The sequence below is a fragment of the Diplotaxodon limnothrissa genome, linkage group LG15, assembly GCF_057381915.1.
Source record: "Diplotaxodon limnothrissa isolate DT_005_m linkage group LG15, D_limnothrissa_male_GT1.1, whole genome shotgun sequence".
In the NCBI taxonomy this organism is placed as follows: Eukaryota; Metazoa; Chordata; class Actinopteri; order Cichliformes; family Cichlidae; genus Diplotaxodon; species Diplotaxodon limnothrissa.
In genome coordinates this window covers 25,448,591-25,473,235 of record NC_140610.1, presented here as the reverse complement: position 1 = coordinate 25,473,235, position 24,645 = coordinate 25,448,591, and the positions used below count along the sequence as shown (strand labels likewise).

At 42.2% G+C, this 24,645-nt stretch overlaps 2 protein-coding genes across 2 annotated transcripts in view; both read right to left on the bottom strand.

Moving 5' to 3' along the window:
• Positions 1–9,752, bottom strand: part of myo6a (myosin VIa) — a 153,755-nt gene extending 144,003 nt beyond the window's left edge. The window contains exon 1 of the mRNA XM_085373330.1: positions 9,610–9,752. The gene's annotated coding sequence lies outside the window, so the exon portion shown is untranslated. The remainder of the gene's footprint in view (positions 1–9,609) is intronic.
• A 5,556-nt stretch (positions 9,753–15,308) lies between these two features.
• Positions 15,309–24,645, bottom strand: part of senp6a (SUMO specific peptidase 6a) — a 29,799-nt gene continuing 20,462 nt past the window's right edge. The window contains exons 12-23 of the mRNA XM_085372536.1: positions 22,756–22,944; positions 22,463–22,656; positions 20,990–21,189; positions 20,711–20,827; positions 20,477–20,599; positions 20,295–20,387; positions 19,861–20,192; positions 19,480–19,568; positions 19,286–19,374; positions 19,109–19,177; positions 16,170–16,320; positions 15,309–16,068 (exon numbers count right to left, since the gene is read on the bottom strand). Of these exons, the coding sequence (XP_085228662.1) occupies positions 15,832–16,068; positions 16,170–16,320; positions 19,109–19,177; positions 19,286–19,374; positions 19,480–19,568; positions 19,861–20,192; positions 20,295–20,387; positions 20,477–20,599; positions 20,711–20,827; positions 20,990–21,189; positions 22,463–22,656; positions 22,756–22,944 (1,883 nt within the window). The 3' untranslated portion in view covers positions 15,309–15,831. The remainder of the gene's footprint in view (positions 16,069–16,169; positions 16,321–19,108; positions 19,178–19,285; positions 19,375–19,479; positions 19,569–19,860; positions 20,193–20,294; positions 20,388–20,476; positions 20,600–20,710; positions 20,828–20,989; positions 21,190–22,462; positions 22,657–22,755; positions 22,945–24,645) is intronic.

The following is a 24,645-nucleotide window of genomic DNA, read 5'->3' as shown; positions in this document are numbered from 1 at the left end:
CGAGGGTAACACGACTCAGCTTTTAGCAATGTCTGTGATTGAAGACCCAAGTCATCACTGCTGCATTGTTGCATTTTCCCGGTTGCCAAATACCTCGGGGTTGTGATTACTTTCGTCTCCGGTGTAATAGCGTTGTGGCGTCGAGTTGGTGAAGTAATTGCATCTCTAAGGAGATCCACCACAAACATGATTCCTGCACGATCCAATCTGTAGCATCTCAATAATTCCCTGTCATCCAGTGTTTGCAGGACATCTCTCCTGCCTCTTCTGTTGGCCATTTTGTGCAGCTGCTTAGGGGAACTCCTAAGCCACTAAAAGTCCTCTTCCCTGCTCTTAGCAGATCTCGCCTTAGGAGCCCTTTTAAGCGCTAGGAATCTTGAGGAATAGCTTTTATATTAACTGGGATTGTCGTGTCACTTTTAGGGGAAATTCTAAGAAAACGTCATGACTCTGAGAATTTTCTTAGAATTTGGCCGCTAGGAGCCACTTTTTGCACAAAGATTCTTTAGGGATACGGGCCCAGGTTTTTAATTAAATTCAGTTTATTGTGGCTAACAATTTCTCCATGTTAGACTATGAAAGACTAGCAGAGCTCTTGCTTTCTCCTGAAACCAGCATCTGCCCCAGATAAATCAGCAACCTAATTCACTCACGAAGGTCAATTTGTCCATGCTATAGATAAGATAACATCAAGCTGGACGTCGGGTTAGCTCACTGGAATGAGCAGGCGACCATATCCCACACGGCTGAGAGCAGCCGGCCCGGGTTCAAGTCCTTTGCCACTTGTCTTCCCCTCTTTCTTTCCTCCACTTTCCTGTCAGGCTTCACTGTCCCTGTCAAAAATAAAGCCACAAAAAGGCCCAAAAAATGTTTTTTAATATATATCTCTATATCTCTATATATATATCTCTATATCTATCTCTATATCTCTATATCTATCTCTATATCTCTATATCTCTATATCTCTATATCTATCTCTATATATATCTATATATATATCTATATATATATATATATATATATAGATATATATATATATATATATCTATATATATATATATATATATATATATATATATATATATATATATATATATATATATATATATATATATATATATAGAGAGAGAGAGAGAGAGAGAGATATCTCTATCTATATATATCTCTCTCTCTCTCTCTCTCTATATATATATATATATATATAAAAAAAATAAAACAAAAGATGACATCAACCAACTTTAACAATAAGAAACACTCAACAAATTTGCATTTACTCAGAAATGTTGGCTAAAATTCGACCATAAACCTTATTTGAAACCAATCGGTTCTCGTAAAACTCCAGGAGATTGGTTTAACGAGCCGACCTAAACCACGTCATTATTTTCTGACATAGGAGATTGCGCAGTTTCTCTGTGTCAATGGGCAAGCTAGCATTAGCTAAAAAAACCCCAACAAAAAACAAACAAAAAAAAAAAAAACCAAATGCAGGTCCTTACATAAATGTAACGCCCTCCCATTACTGCCCCAGTTTGGCCCCAACACTGGCCATACTTCTGTTTGACCTCCACAGGCAACACCAGGTAAAACAGACTCCCTTCAAGCTAATCTTGGCTAACAAAATAAAAAACAGCTGCACCAATGTTTTTTATTTTTCTGTTTTTGTCCTTGTTATAAATTTATTTCTATGGTTTCTTATTTAAATCTGTCCACAGGATTCAATAAGAGGCAAACGAGGCCTCATCTTTAAATTCTGTGACACTAACCAAAAGACCTCAGAGGAGATTCGTGGATGTGGTGAAGTAGGACATGCAAAGGGTTAAACAGCGTGAAACAGAAGCAGATGGTCCACTGTGGTAACCCCTAAAGGGAGCAGTCAAAAGAGGAAGACAAAAAAAAAAAACAAACGAAAAAAAGCTTCACATTCACTCAGATACAGCTTTAAAGTTTACATTACATCTGAAAACAGACCCAAAAGCAGCAGTTAGAAGTACAAGGTCCAGCGCTGTGAAACCCTGGCAACAGCGAGCGCCAGTATTCCTGAGTCATTTAGATATTTAAGTGCTAAAGAGAGGCGGATTAATTCAGGTCAAAGTCCTCCTGGAGTGGAGCCACACAAACCTCATGAGCAGTGTGAAAAACCAGAGCAAGGAAACGCCGCATCAGAGGAAGAAACAGTGCACACATACACCTCTGCTCTCCGTGCTCAAGTCAACAGCAATACTCTTGAGTACTGACGGCAAGAAGAAAAACGTGCTCAGCTTTTTACAATCCATCGCTTTCAACAGATTCCTTTAAAGCTTAATAATATCCGACAACACCAGCTGTGTGCTTAAAACACAGTAACATGTCAAAGCAGCCAGCCTCCCTGGAAAAATACCCAAAATTCAAACATCAGAGCTGCCTGTCAGAGCGGAGAAAAGGCCTCCGTTACCAGAAAGGCCTCCGTATTCAAAGGTCACCATCAGCAGACAAATGGCTGCCCTCGCTGTTGCTGTGGTTACAGCCCCCACTACCATAATGGCGTGCTGATGGCCCGGGTGCATTTGCATGTTGACACATGACACAGCGTTTCAGTCACAGCTGAGCCACGGAGAGAGAGGAAGGAAGAGAGCGACTGAGAGTACAGGCGATTAAAGCCGACGGCAGCCGCTAAAAATAAACATGTCTAAAATAAACTAAAAATTAAAAATAGTTTGTCCTGACATAAAAGTACAACATGGAGCGTCGGCACCATCCTCCGACACTCTGCGAGGAAACAGAATAAATTGTTTTTAGCTTTAATCCTGCAGAAAATCGCCAATCATTGAGCAGTATTCACTGCAAATGAGCTAATAAAGGCAGTTTTAATGATATTTAACGCTTTAATTTGAGTTTTACATCTCTGTCACCTTGTTTGTTCATGTTTCAACAAGTAAACATGAACTCTTGTCACCATTCTTTATTTATCACAACCTGCCTTTTATTTTTACTTCTCACCCTATTTGGTATTTTAATACTCTGTTAAATTTACTGGTTTATATCGATTCAATATCTCCTGTACACATTTTTTTTTAGTTTAAAAAACAAACAAACAAACAAACAAACAAACAAAAAAAACCATCATTTATTTGTGAGGCTTTTATTGTGAAATGTTTAAAACAGAGTTTGTCCTTCCCACTGTTGCCAAGAGTTTGCTCAAAGGTGAGTCAGATAAAGCTGACTAACATATATATTAACTTGTGATTAAACTGGTTTAGAAATTAGCCACAGCTCTGGTTCTTAAACGCACCTCACTACATTTCATTACTCGAAAAAACAAAAATAAAAAATGAGCATGTGATTACCTTTTTTGTGTTTTCAGAATTTACATATCTTGCTTTCTGATTCCATGTGAGTTCAAAGAGCCCCCTACATAACACATGGTGCACCCACTTTGATTGGGTGTCATCATCAGCACCACAGATATGAGTCAGGAGGGACCTTCTGCACCTCCAACAGATCAGAACCAACGGGAATAAAGAAGATCAGGTCAAAAAGGAGCCAGTCCACTACTGGAGCTAACATGCAATTGATAATGTTGTATTTACTGTATGTAATGACCAAGAAAATACAAACAACACTTAAAACCCATTTTTTTGGTCAAATTAGAGACCTGGCATATGTAGGAAACGGCAATAGAGTCATTTTATTTGTTCATGCATGAAATATAATCATTATTTTTTAAGTTCTCTCTTTCTCTTATATTTTATATAACCACACTACAGACGGACAAGCGCCTGTTTTATGCTTGTGGTTAGCAACAACGACGGTAAAACCCTCGCGTGTCCGCTTGTTTATGTTCCACATAAACCTTTCACAATAAAGCTCAAGATGCTGTTGAGACTTTTCAAAATAAACTGAATCACGTGAAAGAGCAGATTATTTACGGATGAGAAGTAAAAAAAGAGCCGCCAGGTGCTAAAAAAATAAACCTTAGACTCAAACGTTAGAACAGGCTTTTCCCCGCAGCACGCCGTGTAATAAATACTGGCAAAGAAAACGGCGGCCTTTACAACTTATGTCTAAAAATGTGTAGTTTCATGCATCAGTTAAAAACTCAACTCCAGGTACATGACGCGCAGCTGGAAACACTTCCCGCAAGTCAAGCTGCCCAAGATTCACAGAATTTACAGAAAATGTTACATTTTTGTGATTTATATCGTTATCGGACAATAGAATTCTTATATCGGGATATGAGATTTTGGTCATATCGCACAGCCCTATATTTTGAACTAAACCAGAATTTCCTTTTAAAATTACACAAAGAAGAGCAGGCAAATGTTGAAGCTTTTGAAATTTTTGGAGTCGGAAGGAAATCTGACCCAACTGCAGGAAACAACCTAAAAAGCAAAGGTTCATGGGTATATCAAGAGACAGATGCTGACATCTGATAGCCAGCTGTTATGTTTGAAAAAGAAAAAAAAGAAAGAAGATCTTTTCTCATTTTGTCTGCTTTGCTAGAGTCGGTACAAGAATTGGGAGCCATTTGTTCTGTTTATTTTGCATTACTGAATTCATCTTATCTACTTTAGCTCTCAGCTTTAGGGTTCTTATCTTAAAAGATCCAGAAACGGGGTTGTTGTTAGCTCCGAGGAAAACAAGTCCACGAGGCTTCTGTTTACAAGTCCACGAGGCTTCTGTTTACAACTCCTGCTTCGCTTGTGTGATTCATCAAAACACATAACAGTCACATAACAGCACGTTTTAGGTCCCACAGAGACTCAAAAAAAAAAAAAACAACAAAAAAACAAAAAACAAAAAACAACCCAACCCTGGGGCAAGGCAGACGGCGTGTAAGCCGACACTCTTCATCATCATCAACAAGCGATGTGGTCTGCTCGGTGTGGCGTGACTAATTCAGCTCATATTCCCTTTATTACAAAGGCTGATGGAAGGTAGTGGAGTCCCACCACTGCCGCTACCACCACCATTAATATATCTCCATCAGAAACAAGATATGCATGAACTCTGCTGCTCCATCATCATCAGCTGCTGCTGCAGGCTGAAGAGGTTTGTCATGGTTCGGGAAGTCCTGTTTGTATGTAACGTGGCTTTTGGAGTGTTATCTGAGCCAATCAGTGAGCAGGTCCGGAGTCAGGATATGTGCCCGCCGCACAGTATAAACAGCAGACACAGTAGAGACAGTAGACACAGGGTCTTCCACAGAGTTCGATCATATTTTTAGCACCTAATCTCTCTGAAAGGAATAAGTAAAAAAATGCACAGTTTTCTGACAAACAGCTAACTTTGAACGACCTCGCCTGTCAGAAACACTATGAACTACAAACTGCTTTATTCTCAATTCCTCCAACTCTTTAACTGGAATCCTCCCTTTGCTGGATCTGGCAGTGCAATAAAGAAACTGAAGCATTAATGAAATAAAGTGAACAGCACGTGGAGCACAGGTGAAGTTCAATACTGTCAGACCAACTATGACAAGAGAGGCTTGAGACTAAATGACATCGCAAATCGCCACAACAGCGACCTGACCACCCCGTCTGGTGGGAAACGAGATGGAACCGACCGGGGCGAGCCAGTGTTGACCAGCTGTGCTTTAAAAATGAGACCACAGGAATAAAAAAATAAAAATGTCAAAGTAAATATGCTTTTCCAGCCAAAGAAAGTCTAATTGTGGGAAACTAACAATCAGCTTTGTTGCATTATAAAAGCAACCCATCACTTTGAGGTGATGGCATCAGCGCTCTCACCTCCAATTCACCTCGAATGCGGTGATGTCAAGCACTGTCACACTGAATTGCAGGTGCGTTGCTTTGCTCACATTGCCACAAATTTCAGCAATTTTAAAAGCATGTTTCGATTATTGGGTGCTGTGATCAGCGGGTTCACACAGCACTGAGATACAGGCAGCGTACCAGCATGGTCATAGTTTAACCTCGCCTGTTATCGTGCTCATTTTGACTGATTCCTGAGGCTTTTCTTACTTAGGTAAGTGGCAGGTACATCTCTAGTCAGCATCCTTAGACGAGTAAGGTTATAGTTATTATAGTGAAGCAACTGTCCAAACATGAGTTCTGACTGTGCCTCAAACTTCTAAGCATGAAATAAGCTGTCGGATTTGTAAAATACACAGAGCTGAGGTGATGACGAGGCAAAAAGAACAGAGCAGAAAAAGAAAAGAAAGCAACCGAAACAAAAACCGAACAGAAATTACAGCCATGCTGGAGTTTGACCAAACACAATCTGAAGTAAGACGAGGTGAGGTAAGACTTTTATATAAGCTCAGAGTGTAGAAATTCCCTCCGTTCCCTACAACATTTAAGGAAGGAAGTACCTCAAATTTCTATAGGAAAAATAAATGGAACTTTACATAATAGCTTCCCGTAACACTTAGGTTATCTTAAAGGTCTGATTGGTGGTAAATCTGCACAACTTTTCAACATATGTGCACCGTTTACCAACAGCTGTTAAAAAGTTCAAAGCGCCCAAATGGTGACGCGTCAGCCTGTGTTCTTACTTCATTACACTCGAGGCTAATACATCCTCAGATTCTGCACGTTCTAAACATTTCAGGATATTCCAGGGATTCCTGGACTGGGCAAAGGACAACTTCATTCCTTCCTATCCTCCCACCTCTCCAACTGCTTCCTCCACAGGGTGACAATGCAAGGAAAACAAAACACAGCACGAGAGGTGTTTACTGACAGAAATTACATCCAGCATGAACATTTAAACCCAGTCTGCCGCCGAAGCCGTATCATGTCCTGAATCCTCGGCCTCCTCGTGTCTACGAGAGAACTTAAAGTGGATAAAGATGCACATAAACAGCTTATCGCGAATAAGACACTTGACCAAGAGCCATAGCACAGAGGATGGAAGCTCTGTAGCCAGAAATCAACTTTATCCAGACAGACTCTTTCTACTTAAGAGCAAGGGCTGAAGGGAGCAACATGTCATCCAACTAATCCAATAACCAGGCATAACTTTATTTACACAGCACCTTAGGAAGAACACAGATAACAAAGCACTTTGACAGACAAGCAAAAGCAGAAATTCAAACGGAAAGCTGAACAGGGACAGACAAGCTGTGAACAATTAGAAAAAAGAAGAAGCAGAACTATACAGCTTTTCTGATGTTTGGCTCAATGGTTATGGCAGACTGCGTCTGAACAAAAAACAAAATCTCTTTAAGTTGTATTGGGCTGCTTTAGAATGCGTAATCAGGTCACAGTTTAAGAAATGTCCTTTGTCACTGAGAATATAGTTAACATGCATATTCAAACTGCAGAAAGATCGTCATCTTCAATGGTCTTCAACCCACAAAAAGAGAGAATACTGCGTGATCCATGTTCTGTAGTCTCAATATGAGTTTCTGCCATCAGGCAGACAATTCAGACTCAGCAGTGCAAACTGATCTTTCTATCAGGTTGAACAATGCCTTTCTTCTGGCCAAGAATATATTGATACAACCACAGGTTGCACTGCAAAGCAATTCCAGACTGAGTGATGTCTCCTTCTTGTTTGTTTAGTATTTAAATCTGTCTGTTGGTGCTGTGTGTCCATATGTGCTCAGGGTTGTAGCTTTGGAGTCCAAGTCAGACTTCCCCATGGGGACAAAACAGTATCCATCTACCAATCATTAAACAATTTACCTACCTACTAACTTAATGATCCATCCATCCTCCAACCAACCGAACCATCTATCTGCCTACCTGCCAAGCTATCCATCTACACCCACATACCTGCTAACCTATCGTCTACCTACCCAGCTATCTACATATACATCTATCTATAAATTCCAGCCTATCCATCTATCTACTTATGTACCCCATCTACAACCTACCAATCTACCTACATACCAACGTATCTATCCATCTATCAGCCTACCTATCTACATATGTACCCGTCTACCTACTTACCCACCCATCAAAATGTTTCCTAGATTTGTGGATGCTAAGGGGCCTGGGACAGTTTCAGAACACTTGTATATAACTTCTGATTTTGAGGTTGTTAATTGAAGAACATTTTGTGCCATCCAGCTGTTGATATTGGTTACACATCTAAAAAAGAAGCTAGTCTTCCACTGGACATGTTTAAAAGCAGGAGGTGGTCAAGAGGACCTTGATCCATGACCTTCCTGCATTTTCCTGAAGGGAAGAGCAACTCACTTTACAACAAGTGTCATTTCCTGTTGTGACATAATGAAATTATACAGCAATCTGGCCATAAAAGAAAAGTCAAAGTCCCTTCGAAAATCAGAAGGTTCCTGCTGAAGAGGCCTCCACCCAAACTAAAGGCATACTATAACCTCAGAGCTCTATTATAAAAGGACCTGAGGCGTTGAAAACTTCATACATGAACAAATATGCAATGTGGGGCATCACAAATCGAATAAAATATGAGTAATTCACACAGTTTTCTGCATTTGGGGTCATAATCATTTCCACAACAGTGATTTCAAAGCAGCTCTAGGCCAACAACAACGAGCTCAGGAAACGCACAATAAAAGCTGAGTACTCTTATATAATCATGCAACACAGATAAAACCAGAGCAAAGCCTGGGCTCGTTCCCTCTCTGCATCCTGACTTTCCTGAAGATGCCACATTATCTTCCATCATCGCTCAAGCAATAATATCACAAAGACCGAGCCCACCGCCCACTCTGCCTTTTTTTTTCTTATGCAAAGCATGTCCATTGATGATTCCTCCCAGGCTCAGGAGCAGTGTGCTGAGTGTGCATTGTGCAGGCCGCAGCCCTGCTCGTGTTGTGAGATGTGACATATCGGTGCTGCAACACCACAGCCTCCCGTGTCATGTACGCACCACTGAACCTGCATCTCAACTGCCAGCCTCTTTCCCCTTTTACCTCCCTCTAACCTAACAAGGCTTGTGATAAATGTTCTAACGCGATCTCACGCCGGGCCGAACCTCGTTCAAAACAGGTGACATGTTGAATCGCCTTGCCTTTCACGCACGCACACTGGATATGAACAATGAGTCATCGTTTTTTATAATCCGAGAGACACCTGTTTTCATTCGGCAGGTGTATAAAATTTCCACGAAAATAATCCAACTTTTTGATCTTGCTGTTTCATCTTCTTACACTGAGTCCTGCCACCAGAACCCCTCCATCGGGTGGTAATGGCAGCGCATTAAAAAGTTGGAAGCTGTATTGAAATAAAGTGGGGCACAGCAGTTGTTGTGTAAGCCGAATTTAAGAGAGGGTCCTAATTATTCGAAATATGCATTGGAGACTGTAATTTTCGTACATCCCTCCTTTGGTCGTTACAGAAACTTTAAATGGCCAGGTTTTTGAAGGTAGTGTGGCATCAACTCTTATCAACAAAGCTACACAAACCCAAGCATATTAACTCATTGTAAAAAAATAATAATAATTAAAATAAAGATGGTGGATGCTGTTAGGGGAAAACTGCGCTAAATTCCAGTGGACTCGGTAGTTCCTCCCCCAGCTTTTAGCCCAGTGTCGACGGTTTTCGTCCCCGGTGTCTGGACTGCCTCCCCGGGTTGCTTGTTGCTAGCACCGGGACGCTGCGTCTCCTGTAGCCCGTCAGCTAGCTAACATCCCAGGCTTGTAAAGATAAAACCTCCCCGGTGCACGCCGGTACGACCTACCTGCTCTCAGAGGAAACTCCCGGGACTCCTCAGCTTGTTTTACAGAAGCAGGGTTTTAAAAAAAGAAATTTCCAGAAAAAGGAGCGCTCGTACTAGCCGCACAGTGCCGGTTGTCTCCAGATGATCCGCTCCGGCAACCTGGCCCACGCTCTCCCCGCCCAGCAGCCTCCGACTCCCGCAGCAATCCTGGGAAACTGGCCCCGTGACGTCACTGGCTGTGCCAATAATCTCCGGCGGAGGGGTCCGTCCTGCAGGGGCCGCTGTCCGGAGAGGAGGGCTTTATCATAGTTTCATTTTTTATGCTAAAAAGAAAAGCAAAATATTCAACAATTTCTGTCCCCCACTCCCCATTAATTTGAAAATAAACACTAAGACACACATTTATTGTGTAAACTTTGTAAAAAATAAATAAACAAATAAAAAAAGAAATCTATGGAAAAACATTTCTAAAATAAGTTATAAATCCACTTTTTCCTTCTTTTGTTTGGTTTTTGTCACATTTAATCTACAAATACAAGTAATATATATATATATATATATATATATATATATATATATATATATATATATATATATATATATATATATATATTACTTAACGTGGCTGAATGCATAACTTGTGCAATCCTGTTACTCTAATTTTAACCCGGTTCCCATATCATTTTTAATAAAATAATCACAAATGTGTCTCTTAGATTGAGGGGGGGCAAATCTGCTGACTTTGTAAAAGTTTAAATTTGAGCAAAGATTTGCAAATAAATGCTAAAAATTAACAAAAAAAATGTGTAACCATTGAAAAATTGTTAAATGTAATTTTTATTAAATTTTATCTGAAATTGAATATTTAATACGAGGATGACCTTCAGCCCAGTGGCCAAGAGTTTATTAAAGAACATTTTTTAAATCTGGTGCATTTGTAACAGGGTTTCACACAGCAACTAAAATATCTCATAAAAAGTCTGACTTAGGAAATGAAAATGTTTTTGGTGCTGTATTATTTATTTTTTGCAAATACATAACAGAAAATTAAAAAACTACATTATAAATTATAAAACCCCTTGCGTTTTAAACAAGAGTGTGAAAAACATAAGATCCCAGGAAGGAATCAAAGTTCTGAGCAGGAAGTCTGCTGTTGTTTGTGTACATTGTAAAAAAGAAGTGGACTGAACACGGAGCCCTGAGGGTCCCCCAGCCTGTATTTAAAGATGGATTTAGCCACCGTGACATCACTCACTGGTCTGGTTTCTACTGGTCGTATAACTCCAAATGAGAGGTCCAGCTCAGTGTTTTAAATTAGCTACAGTGAGGTGCAGCATCCAAATGGATGGCTCATAATAATTATTCATCCTTGTTAGAGATTTTATGAAGAGGGAAAACTACTCATTGTACTAACTAATTACTGTGGAAAGTAAAAATTACAGTGATTTAGTACTCACTAAAATGAGTTCAGAAAATTCATAATTATTCATTTCATAAATCACGACACGCTGCTCCCCTGTACATAAGCTGCCTTTACAAGTTTAAAGTATAGCTATTGGTAGTACTGGCCTGATATTTACTTGGTACTAGATCAAAACCCAAATTTGCAGTACAGCACAGCACTGGTGACTCTGGTCCAGCTTTTACGCTCTCTGTGAGGATGCACTCGCCTTTAGAATCAGCCTCATGTGGCCGTTAGAGGAACTGCAGTTTTTCGCTTCATTGTTTCTGGCATGTTCCCAGGAAGCTCATTTTCATGAGTAAAATCACTCTCCAAACTGGGACTCACAGAAGCATCTGAGACAAATCAGGAAAATCAGCAGAAGCTCTGACACGAATAAATCTGAAGTCCCACAGAGGCTGTAGAAAAATCATCTCCACTCTTTACACGTTCAGATGTGTGTGTGAGGAAGGATTAATAGGGATAATGTCAAAGACGACAACAATGGTGCTAATCTGTCTGCTGCCACACTCACAGCACACGACTCTCGGATGGAATACAGTAAAATACAGATGATCATTAATTAATCAGGTCATATCAATGAAGCTGTAAGCACCAGGTGAGATGCAGATGTTGCCTCAGCTGTCACAGGTGGTTGAGATGCTTGTGGAGTTTGTGCTTTGGTTTGCTGAGAGGACTCTTCTCGTCGCTCGAGTCAAAGTTGGTCTGTGATTTAAAGATGAGCCAAAATCTTCTGTGACGCGTTTTCTTTGTTCTGGACTGAATTTCTCACTATATCAATAAAAGAATAATTGAATAAAAACGGAGAAAAACTGACAATGTTACACAAAAAAGAAAAAAAAAAGAAATATACGAAATAGTGTTTTTATTTCTAAACACTGGTCACAAAAAATCTTACATTTGTGTCTCTTCAGCGGTTCTCACAAAATGTTTTCATCTTTTTCGTGGTTATTTTTGCCTCATCGTATTTCACGTCGTTTTATTTTTGTAATCATTTTCCGTAGTTTGGTGATTTCTTTGTGCTCGGTTTGTGTTGTTTTGCAGTCAGTGCATGGATTGCTTTGTTGTTGTTGTTTTGTGTCTTCGAATTGTTTCATGACGTTTCCATATGTTTGTTTTTATGTTTGTTTTAATCCTTTTAGTAGTGTGTCTGTTTTTATATGTTTTTGTGGTGATGCGTTTTAATCGTTTGTTTCACATAGGAGTGTTTTGTCGTCGTCGTTGTTTTTGCTATCATTTTTGTGTCTTTTGGTAATTTTTGTGTGTGTTGCGAGACAGTATGTTTCTCTGTTACATAGGCGTTTTATTTCCTTTTCTTTTGCTCTGTCCATTCCAAGGTGTTTTTCTCTTTTAAGATTATTTTTGTCTTCTTAAAAGTGTAGAAAGTTGTTTCATGGTCATTTTATATTTGTTTAGGTAAATGTGTGCTGCTTTCACGTGGTTTTGTGTCTTCTGTAATATTTTGCATACACTTATTTTTGCCTACTCATTGCATGCAGATGCTTGAGTCTTTTTTTTTTTGTCTATTTCTGGTAGTTTTGTGTCTTCGTCATTACTGATGTCTCTTTGTAGATCCTTTGTGTATTTGTGTTTTTTGTGTCTCTTTGAAGTGTTTTTGTTCTTGTTGTGGTTTGTGTCTATTTATGGTATTTGCCATCTCCTGTGGTGCTTTCTTTTCTCTTTGATGTAGATCTCAAGATGAGACCTGGGGTCTACCGGGTTTCCTCCTCCGGGTACTCCGGCTTCCTACCACAGCTGTGTCTGTTTGGTGTGGATGCAAAGTGGATGAAGCATTTCAGGGAATAAAACAAAAAGATGCGTGAAAAGTGCTTTGAGTGATCAGTAAGAGCAGAAAAGCATCTGATGAGGTTATATGTGATGTATTCAGTCTGTGTCAGTCAGAAACGCTAGACTCGAGTCTACGAGGCTTTATTTAAAGTTTGAAATAATAAGACTGTACAAGCTCAGGCTGTTAGAGCAGCTGGAGAAAGCCCTGCCTGAGTGGCTGCTCTTGATTTAAAAACTCTGGAAAGAAGCCAGGAAGTAAAGCAGGCGCTGGTTTTATCTTCTTAAAGACAATCATGATGAGGGCTTCGGCTTCCATCAACACATAAAACACTTAATTTATATTTAATGCTTTGATGCTGTAAAGGTTTCATGGTAAGTGGAAGGACAAAACACCGCAGAGGAGTCATGAATGTTTTATTGTCTGTAATGGGACGCTGGTTAGAAAACTGAAAGCTGAGAGCAGCGCTTCAAACAAACCACCTGATGCAGCAGGCGACCTTCAACAAACTGAACTTGCTTCATGTTGATCACTGCGAGGAGCCACACCTGAGTGAGGACACACAGCAGGTCCAGATGTTTCTGCTCACTGGCATATCAAACTAAAAGAATCAAACAGCTGGTTAGTCACCTTTCTGGACTTTCCTAGGATGGTGACGGGACCGGTTCGGTTTGCCTGTCTGCATGGATGTGTTTTTATGTGACGTGGGGCTCGATCCAATTAAGAAGAGAAAATCTGGAGTTGACTGGTTCAGACGTAATATCTTTACTGTTCCACGATTGGTCGAAAGTGGACATCTCACATCTCTTAAGAACGCTGCCTGCTAAAAAAAAAAAACACATATATAAAATAAAGTCACCAGCAGGACTGAACAGAGCAAATTAGAAAGAACCTTCCACTGGATAATTACTACAGCGATTAATTTGGTTCAAGGGATTTAACACTAGCTGATGCAGCTGCAGTGAGCAACTCTGGTGGTCGTGGGAAAAGACGTTATACTCCGAGATTATCAGCCAAGAGCCTTTGTCATAGCCCAACAGCCTCTAACTGAGCATCAGAGGCCTGACATGGAGACGTCCACCTTCCAGACTTGAGCGTGAAATCCTGAAGATGAATTCAAAACTTGGATTTTTAGGGAGTGAACTAAATTATTGCTGAGGAAAGACCAGGCACTGTTAACACCAGACTTACTGTGAAGCATAGGGGTGATAGCATTATGTGTGGGGTTGCTTCTCAGGTTCACAGATTGGTCTGATATGAAGGGAACTAATTAACGCAGGTTCACACAGAGACGTTCAAAGTCCTCTCGGCATCTAGGCGGCCCAGATGAAACAGCCAGGAGTGAAGCAGCTCCTTAATCTGCTAGTTCAGGGGTGGGCAATTCCAGGGCTCGAGGGCCGGTGTCCTGCGGGTTTTAGATCTCACCTTGGGTCAACACACCTGAATCACATGATTAGTTCGTTACCAGGCCTCTGGAGAACTTCAGGACATGTTGAGGAGCTAATTTAGCCATTTAAATCAGCTGTGTTGGTTCAAGGACACATCTAAAACCTGCAGGGACACTGGCCCTCGAGGCCTGGAGTTGCCCACCCCTGGGCTAGTTCAGCAGCGTCTAGAGCAGGGGTGGCCAACTCCAGGCACTCCTTGCAAGTCAAGGAAGACATTCAGGTAGATGGATGAGGTCACAGAAAACTCCAAACATTGGTGAAAACAAAATTCAGCAGAGTTGATGTTTGACATACCTGCTTCATTTCACTTACAGTGGCTTGCAAAAGTATTCGGCTCCCTTGAACTTTTCCACATTTTGTCAGCCACAAACATGAATCAATTTTATTGGAATTCCACATGAAAGACCAACACAAAGTGGTGTACAATCAGACATGATTTTCGTTCCACTTCGTTTTTAACAAATAAATAACTGAGAAGTGGGGTGTGTGCAATTATTCAGCCCCCTGAGTCAATACTTCGTAGAACCACCTTTTGCTGCAATTACAGCTGCCAGTCTTTTAGGGTATGTCTCTACCAGCTCTGCACATCTGAATGTGTACGGAAAGGACAAAGGACATGTGAGGGGGCTGAATAATTACACACACCCCACTTTGCAGTTATTTATTTGTAAAAAATGTTTGGAATCATGTATGATTTTCGTTCCACTTCTCACGTGTACACCACTTTGTGTTGGTCTTTCACGTGGAATTCCAATAAAATTGATTCATGTTTGTGGCTGTAATGTGACAAAAGGTGGAAAAGTTCAAGGGGGCCGAATACCTTTTCAAGCCACTGTATATCAACAGCACGTAGCTGGGAGGATATTTTCCTGCTACATTTACACCCCTCCCACATCACGCTCAAACCAAACCTCCACCTGAAGCTGGAGCCCGGATCAGCTGACCGGCGGTCCGCGCTGTGACGGTGGGTGTCGATGTTGTGGCTGAGGAAACAAATGAGAAGCTAAGGCAGAGGAAGTGCTCTTGCATCAAAAGTTTTCTTTTAATGCTGAAAATTTATCCACTCCACATGGAAGAGACACAACAAGCACTGAACTACGACCGTGTGATTCACGAGCTGGAAATCAACTCTCCAAAAACTGTTTCTCTCCTCAGACGGGTGGATCCTTATAACTTAGACAGCAATTTTCTGTTCTTTTATTCTTCTCCTTCTGTTTGTCTACACAAACCTGAAAGCTTAGAAAATAACCAATGCGAGAGCGAGACAGTATCTTCTGCAGGGATCCTCCTGCAGAGAGAAGAACATCTATGAAACATAACTTAACGGGGCACTCCATGAATGACTCGTATAACAGTAAATTACAAAGGCAGCGGGAGAAACTCCGGCGTATTTACACTTCATCATTTATTCAGTACAAAGTTCAGGTGTGATCTGTGGTTAACGGAGGGAGGTGAGGAACGTTTCAGACACGTCAAAGTGAAACCAGCAGCGTACAATCAGGTCCACGCCCCCCTCCCACGCCAAACAGGAGGGGGGTGAGGTGGATTCAGGGTCTAATGGGTACGTTTGGCAGTCTGCCGTTCAACCCAGATGTCTCTTCGATCTCCGGCTCCTCTGGGGAGCCCGGCGGAGCCTCGACCTGGTCAGACTCCTTCTTGTCCAGTTCCTGCTGAGCTTGAATCTTTCGGATAAGCTCCTTGATCTCCTCGCGCTTCGTTTTCATCCTCTGCTGAGGGAACCACTCCAACAGGTTCATTGGCAGGTGGAAGCTGGGAATCGGATTCTGTACGGAAAGGACGAAGGACAAATGTCACTTACAGAGCAGCCTGAATTTTCAACTCCTGACCAGAACTGCACCGATGTCCAACTCTATAAAGCTCTCACCTCAAAGAAGCTCTCCACATACTGCAGGATGTAAACGCCACAGTCGCTGAAGTTGTCCTGCTGAGGGACGCGTGGGCTGGAACCCTTCATGACGTCCTTCCCAAAACTCCTTTGAGTGCCTTTACGCACCTCCCACTCTACCTCCAGGTACCTAAAACAAACGCAGACGCAGTCAGACGCCACGAAACCCACAGAGCAGGTCCGAGTAGCCTCAACGTTAAAGCATTTTATGCACTCCAAGCAGATTACTTCTATGATTGATAAATGGAGGCAACTGATTGGTCGCTGGGAAGATGCGTCAGCACAGGTGCTGTGTGTGTGTGTGTGTGTGTGTGTGTGTGTGTGTGTGTGTAAGCAGAGGACTGCAGAACTCGAATAAGTGATTTTCATACAGTTTGGGTTTCTCATAAATATTTATGCTGACATTCTTGATTAGGTTTAAAATGTGTGTTTAACACAGTAATGATGATTTTGTGCAAACAGCAACAGGTAATCAAATAACTGATGACTGTGCAGCAGCTTTTTAAAAAGAAATCTTCTGCTATAAAAACTGTAAATTTTACAACAAACAATAAAAACAACTTTCTGAACTTTCCAGCCATGACTCCAAGTATTCGCTGGTATGTGGATTTTTTTTTTTTTTTTTTTTAAATTTCTCCCACACCATACAGGGAGTGCAGAATTATTAGGCAAGTTGTATTTTTGAGGGATAATTTTATTATTGAACAACAACCATGTTCTCAATGAACCCAAAAAACTCATTAATATCAAAGCTGAATGTTTTTGGAAGTAGTTTTTAGTTTTAGCTATTTTAGGGGGATATCTGTGTGTGCAGGTGACTATTACTGTGCATAATTATTAGGCAACTTAACAAAAAACAAATATATACCCATTTCAATTATTTATTTTTACCAGTGAAACCAATATAACATCTCCACATTCACAAATATACATTTCTGACATTCAAAAACACAACAAAAACAAATCAGCGACCAATATAGCCACCTTTCTTTGCTAGGACACTCAAAAGCCTGCCATCCATGGATTCTGTCAGTGTTTTGATCTGTTCACCATCAACATTGCGTGCAGCAGCAACCACAGCCTCCCAGACACTGTTCAGAGAGGTGTACTGTTTTCCCTCCTTGTAAATCTCACATTTGATGATGGACCACAGGTTCTCAATGGGGTTCAGATCAGATGAACAAGGAGGCCATGTCATTAGTTTTTCTTCTTTTATACCCTTTCTTGCCAGCCACGCTGTGGAGTACTTGGACGTGTGTGATGGAGCATTGTCCTGCATGAAAATCATGTTTTTCTTGAAGGATGCAGACTTCTTCCTGTACCACTGCTTGAAGAAGGTGTCTTCCAGAAACTGGCAGTAGGACTGGGAGTTGAGCTTGACTCCAACCTCAACCCGAAAAGGCCCCACAAGCTCATCTTTGATGATACCAGCCCAAACCAGTACTCCACCTCCACCTTGCTGGCGTCTGAGTCGGACTGGAGCTCTCTGCCCTTTACCAATCCAGCCACGGGCCCATCCATCTGGCCCATCAAGACTCACTCTCATTTCATCAGTCCATAAAACCTTAGAAAAACCAGTCTTGAGATATTTCTTGGCCCAGTCTTGACGTTTCAGCTTGTGTGTCTTGTTCAGTGGTGGTCGTCTTTCAGCCTTTCTTACCTTGGCCATGTCTCTGAGTATTGCACACCTTGTGCTTTTGGGCACTCCAGTGATGTTGCAGCTCTGAAATATGGCCAAACTGGTGGCAAGTGGCATCTTGGCAGCTGCACGCTTGACTTTTCTCAGTTCATGGGCAGTTATTTTGCGTCTTGGTTTTTCCACACGCTTCTTGCGACCCTGTTGACTATTTTGAATGAAACGCTTGATTGTTCGATGATCACGCTTCAGAAGCTTTGCAATTTTGAGACTGCTGCATCCCTCTGCAAGATATCTCACTATTTTTGACTTTTCTGAGCCTGTCAAGTCCTTCTTTTGACCCATTTTGCCAAAGGAAAGGACGTTGCCTAATAATTATGCACACCTGATATAGGGTGTTGATGTCATTAGACCACACCCCTTCTCATTACAGAGATGCACATCACCTAATATGCTTAATTGGTAGTAGGCTTTCGAGCCTATACAGCTTGGAGTAAGACAACATGCATGAAGAGGATGATGTGGACAAAATACTCATTTGCCTAATAATTCTGCACTCCCTGTACAAGGTCTTCATCAGGCCCCATCTTAATCACCTTATAGTACCATATCACCTCATTAGAGCTCTTCGCTCTCGCTCTGCAGGCCTACTTGTTGTTCCTAGAGTATTTAAAAGTAGAATGGGAGGGAGAGCCTTCAGTTTTCAGGCCCCTCTTCTGTGGAACCAGCTTCTAGTTTGGATTCAGGAGACAGACACCATCTCTTTGATAATGTTTGCCTCCTCTAAGATTAGGCATCAAACTTAGCTGACTGCAGCATCGGGTTTCTTTGGTTGTGTTCTGTATTAACTTGAAGCTGCGGTAAAGACACACTCATTGTTTTGGTTGCAGAGTAGCACAGCTACAGGTGAGCAGGTCCAAGATTTTAAAATTACATTTTTGTCAGTTTACTCCTTTTAATTAACCATAAAGACTTTATAATACCATTTTATTTAATTCAGTTAAGTTAGGCATTTATTAATGCTATGCAAAAGTAATGAGCATTTTAGGCTACAGTGCTAAAAGAATATATTAGTAGAAATAACATAATATATAAATAAATCAGTGACTGTAAAAATAAATAACTGGATACCTAGAGTTGTTTCCTGTGATAGAGGGGGCTAATCGTGTAAGACAAGCTATATAGAAATGATCATTGGCCTATTTTCATACGACATGGACTTAAACAGTGACGAATACCAGGAATGAGCCAGATGTTTGTCAGTGCAGATGTGGACACTCACTCTCTCAGAGTTTTGACCACGGTGGATCGAGCCGGGCCTCTCAGGGAGTCCATGATGAGAATACAAGGCCTGAAAGAGAGAACACACGATTGTGTGAGCGAGGGCTCGCTCTGCTCTTTGCTTCAGCAGGGCAGCGGCGCCCTCTGCAGGTGGAGTAGCAGCAGTGCGTGCACTCACTGTTTGCAAAGGCTCTGTTTGGTTGTCAGGCTCGAGGCGTCGGAGCCGAGACCATCTTCAGCCAGAGTCCCGTCCTCGCTGCACTCGTCCTGCACAGACACAGAACTCATTGAGTGTGTGTACGCACACGCGCGCACACACACACACACACACACACACACACGACAGGAAACACTCAATGAAGGCTGAAGCACCTGACAGGAGCTCTGGTCATCGGAGAAGGTGTAGGGGTCGTCGTCCATTTTTCCTGAACCGTAGCACATACTGATTCTGTGCAATCCGCCTAGAAATCGCAGAAACCAATCAACAGATTATTAAACAGAAGAAAACTTGAATACAAACTTTCATCAAACCCTCAGCAGGGTGAGAAGGGTGTGATGAAGATGCCTCTGTGAGGCAAACTCCCTGCTACGCCGTTGTGTGCAACATGTAGCTTTGTTTTCATTAAATGCCTCTCGAGAGACGAACGTTTCAAACTTCACCACATTCTGGTGTATTAAGTAAGTTTAACTACCCCGTGTTTCTCTGAAACGCCCTTACTGAACCACTGGTCAGAGCCCCGGTGCTCGACTCACTCGTGTATTGTTGCTCGCCGTTGACCTGGCCGTTCCCTGACATTGCAGAGGGCTCTTGCTGCCCACCCTCCGTGAATGCAGGGCTTTCAGTAGCGAGTTCGCCATCAGTCAGATCGTCCAAGGACCCCTCCGGAGCTCCTCCGGGTGAAAGCTGCTCCGAGGAGCTGTCCAGCCCGTCTCTGTCGGGAGACAGAGGCCGGCAGTGGTCCGGGATGTTCTCCTCAGACTCTGCGGTGAGGGTGGCGGGAAACAGGCTGTGGTACAGCGGGTTCTGCTCAAGCACCGGACGGTCAAGGCCCGGGAAGCAGATAACGGCCAGGTACCAGTGCGCTCTGAGGAAATAGAAACAGAGCTTCCGTCATTCAGCATTTCAACGGCTTCACAGGACCAAAGCTTCCCATGAAAAACAGCCGAGTACAGATCCAGACACTCACGACTCATTGATAGGAACGAAAATAAAATCCTTCTGGAATAGATCAACATGTCGAGTCCACGTCTTTACCCTGTTGTGCTTCCTTTTCTGGATGCTGGGAAACCAAAAGAAGTCAGGTTTAGGAGTCAAACCGTCAGACAATTATCTTTAAAAACATCCGGTGCAGGCAGAGGCGACACTCACGGCAGGTTTGTTGTGTCCGGGGCGTTCCTGCGCTCTCTCTGGTTCAGCCGTTTGTAGAAGAAAGAGCTGAACACATGGATTTTTTGTGCATCTTCTTTTTTTAACTTCTCTAAAACTAAATATCTAAACAGGACAGGAAGAAAATGTCACCGAAAATGATCTCAGCCTTAAAAAAACAAAACAAACAAAAAAAACCCCAGAATGATCTTGAGTATAGACGACATGAAAACTTACTTTAAATAAAAGTCTATGATAACATCGTTAAGGAATTCCCCATCATTAAGGCAGTGCAGGTCTTCATTAGTGACGGTTATTCCACCTTTGGCTGGAGGAGGAGGGTACACCATTAACCTGCAACACAGAGATGAGGGTAACAGCAGCGCCATCGACAGGGCAAACAGTTAAACGACTCCTGATACTGAAAAGTAAACGTGACGCTGTGATTTAAACTGCAGGATTAGTTTTGAATTGAACAGGTCAACAAGCCCTGCAGGGGGCAGCAGAGGTGCTCACTTGATGATTGGTCCGGAGAAGGTGGGCTGCAGGTCGGTCATGTCGTCTTCATCATCTTCAAAGAAGGCGCTGGTCTGCTGTCGGGTGGCCATCCGCGTGCGCACAGGCATGCTGACGGATGCTACGGGGGAGACCTGTGAAGCCTTGGTTACTGGGGAGGAGGCGGGGGTGAGTTTGGGTGGGGTGTGTACCGGCGTCACCTGCAGAGAGCAAAGAAGAGAAGAAAGAAAAAAAGAAATAAAAGGTAGCGCAATATTTAAAAAAAAAAAAAAAAAGGAAAAGAAATCTGGCTTTTAATCTTAAACTGTTTGACCAGCTGCAGTCACTGTGGTATAACACAATACCACATAAATATGACCATATAGATAAATTGATTATGGCGTGTTTTTATATATAAAAACACGCCATAATCAATTTATTTTTCAGCCCTGGGGGTGGATAGTGGATATGAGTCATCAGGCGTTAGGGATGGGTACCGGTATCTGGTGCAATTATGGCACTGGTTCTGTCATAAACGGTAGTAACCAGACCGAAAAGCAGCGCACATTTCGGTGCTTTATTTCGGTGTTTTTTTCCCCCCTGAGATGTCATACAATTTGAATTCTAGCCAATCATTTTACCTTTCCGAGGATAGTAGGTGGGCCCAGGTACGTACGTTCTTTTAGAGCAGAGCTACAGATTAAAAATGCCCAAAGCAAAGCGGTCAAAAGTCTGGCTGTACTCCACAGCAAAAGATGCAAACTCAGCAGCCTGCAACAAGTGCTTTAAGCTGATACTGTGCAAAGGAGGTAACACCTCAAATCCGATGAAACAGCTGGTGATGCAAAGCGTTTTTGTTTTTTTTTTAAAAGCCGAGAAATGCGCCGTATTTGGTAGCTTGCTGCAAGAACTCACACCGAGCACATCTACTGCGGGTGTGGTGCCTGTTATCGGACCCGGAGTTAGCAACATCCCCCAAGAACCCGAAGAGGAGAGTCCTGGCCCCTAGCCCTGCCAGTGTAGCAGAAATGATGACGGATGATGATGGCAGCAGCAGCCGTTCTTCTCTGGGCGAGTAGCTTAATGTTGTTCGTGTGTAATTTACGTTGAGTATGCTAACCACGTTATTACATTAATGCATGTAAGGTGAACTAGCAAACACTGTCGTAGTTACATGCGGCTGTCTTCTTGTTTGATGGCAGATACTCCCTTCACCCTGGCCAAAAAGGCTAAAATGACCAAAGAAAAAGTGGGAAACAGCTGAACATGAGAGGTTTAGGACAAAGTTTGTGTTCTCCATTCTTTAAGCACTGGTTCGAGCACAGTTTCAAAAGTACCGGTTTGGTACTGGTATCGGATAAAACCTAAACAATACCCATCCCCAGAGGGCGTCCAGTTTACTGCATAAATGTAATACTGGTACATATAAACGTTAACCTCGAACATTACATAAGCCCAGTTTTGACTTTATTTTGAGATCTGCAGGTTTCCCACCTTCTCCTCCCTCTGCTTTGTTGCCTTGTTGTAGTTGACGAGTCGGATGTTGGCCTCCTCGAAGGGCAGCTTGGCAGGGAAGGGGATGAGTTTGTTGGTCCTGCCGATCTCGCCCAGGATGTCCTCCAGGATCATCTGCTCCTTCATCGGCAAGCCGTTCTCGAAGATGAGGACGATGTACTTCTCGTCCGACTCTGGCGGCGAGAAGGGGTAGCGGTCTGACTTGAGTTTACTTTGACTCAGCGTGAAGACACGTCAATGCCACGCCACCAAGGAAACATTTGTGTACTCACCGTCTCCTGTGCAGTCGTACCACTGGCCTCCCTTCTCCTTGGACATGTTGAGCTGAGTGCGCAGGCGCTGGCACTCCTGCGGGGTCGTCTGGAAGAACAAGACGGGAAGTTTCCGCACGTTGCACCACTCGCAGCTGATCAGCTCCGACGCCTGAAGGCACACCTTCTCTACAGTGCCGCGCTCTGAGCCTGAAGGTGGACAAATGGACACATTTCAGGAAAACAAACAAAAAAAACGAACAGGGACGCCATGAGGGTGCGTTTGCGTAAACAACAACTTTATTTTCACGTTTGCTGAAGCTCAGAGTTTCTGTCCTCCACATGTTTTCATCGGTTTATAAAAGAGAGATCACAGGTTCATTTAAGTGTTATTAATTATTAGGAAATGTACACCAAACACCTGCCCCTGACACCCTGCGGGCTTCCTCCACCCTGATGTCATGTGATTTATTTAATCATTTATCTGATCAGTGGCAGCGTGCTGCAGTCTGCTGCAGTTTCAGGGTTTTTTTTCTCCCCCTAGTAACAGCTCTGATCTCTGCTGACGAGCACAAAGAGGAAACTGCACAGCTGCATTTCTCTGAAGTAGAGCTGGGCGATATGAGATTTTTTCATATCACGATATGTTTTTTTCATTTCAGGCGATAACGATATCTATCACGATATAAGCCAAATAACTATATTTGTAAGATTTAATTGTGCCGTTGCTCACAAGTAAAATGTGAAATAATCAGCAGCTTGTTCTTATTTAAATATTTATTTCCCATAATAAGTTCAACAGGGTAGATGTACTTAAGGAACATGAGACTTTTTCAGATAAATAAAGGCAAATATTGCAAACTACACAAAAGGCAGCCGCTAAAGCGTTTAAGTTTCAAAATAGAACAAACGAAACAGACTAAATTGTCAATTCCACTTAGAAACAAAATATTAATTCTAAAAATAAATCTTAGTTTGTTTTACAGAAGAACAGACAAAACTGACTAACTTTTGTCAATATCAAATAAACTGAGAACTAAAAGGAAATTCTCAATCTCTCCTTGTTGTATAGCTTAGCTTTTCAAACAGTTTTAACAGTTACTTTAGTCTGACAAAAGCCGAATGACGAATTAGCGCTTCCAGTCAGAGACTGAGGCTACGTCCACACGTACACGGGTATTTTTGAAAACGGAGATTTTCCGTTTTTGTTTTAAAAAAATAATCCCGTCCACACATAAAGGCAGAAATGAAGGGAAACGCTGCTATGAACATGCCAAAGCAGCAGGTGGCGCTAGATTCCTAACCGTGCAGAAATGTTGGCCAATCAGAAGTCTAGAAGCCTCGGTGGGAAAAAGTAAACAAAGCTGGGGCATAGAAGCAGAACCGAGTCGTATGTGTGGACGGACAGTAACTGTGTGTATATGTAAGCATTTAAACACTGCAGAGAGTAGAATTAACAGTATTGTAGAAATTCATTTCACTGAAACAATAACGTGGCGCACAGTGTGACGCATGCACCAGTTTATTGTATTTCCAGACTTGCTTTCGGCACAATTTACAGTGCACGCTACTCTGTTTTTTGTCAGACTTGAAATAGCCGAAATACCTTCACACTACGGAACTTCTATGGCTCTTCCGTTCGACAATCTCTCCGGCATTGGAACCATCATCGGTTTTCTCTTCGGTCACGCTCGGTTGATTTTTCTAGTCGGCACACTCATTTCCTCCATTACCCGCTGGCTGCTTCCCAAACAAACACACGTGCGGCTTGGCACTTGTGCTGTACGTAACAAGTCACGCGACGTGACGCTGCGGCTGTGATTGGTTCGGCTCTGCGCTACTTAATTTGGATTGGCTGACCTTTTTTTTTTTTTTTTAGGAGGACAAGAGCGGCGAGGTCTATCGCGATAG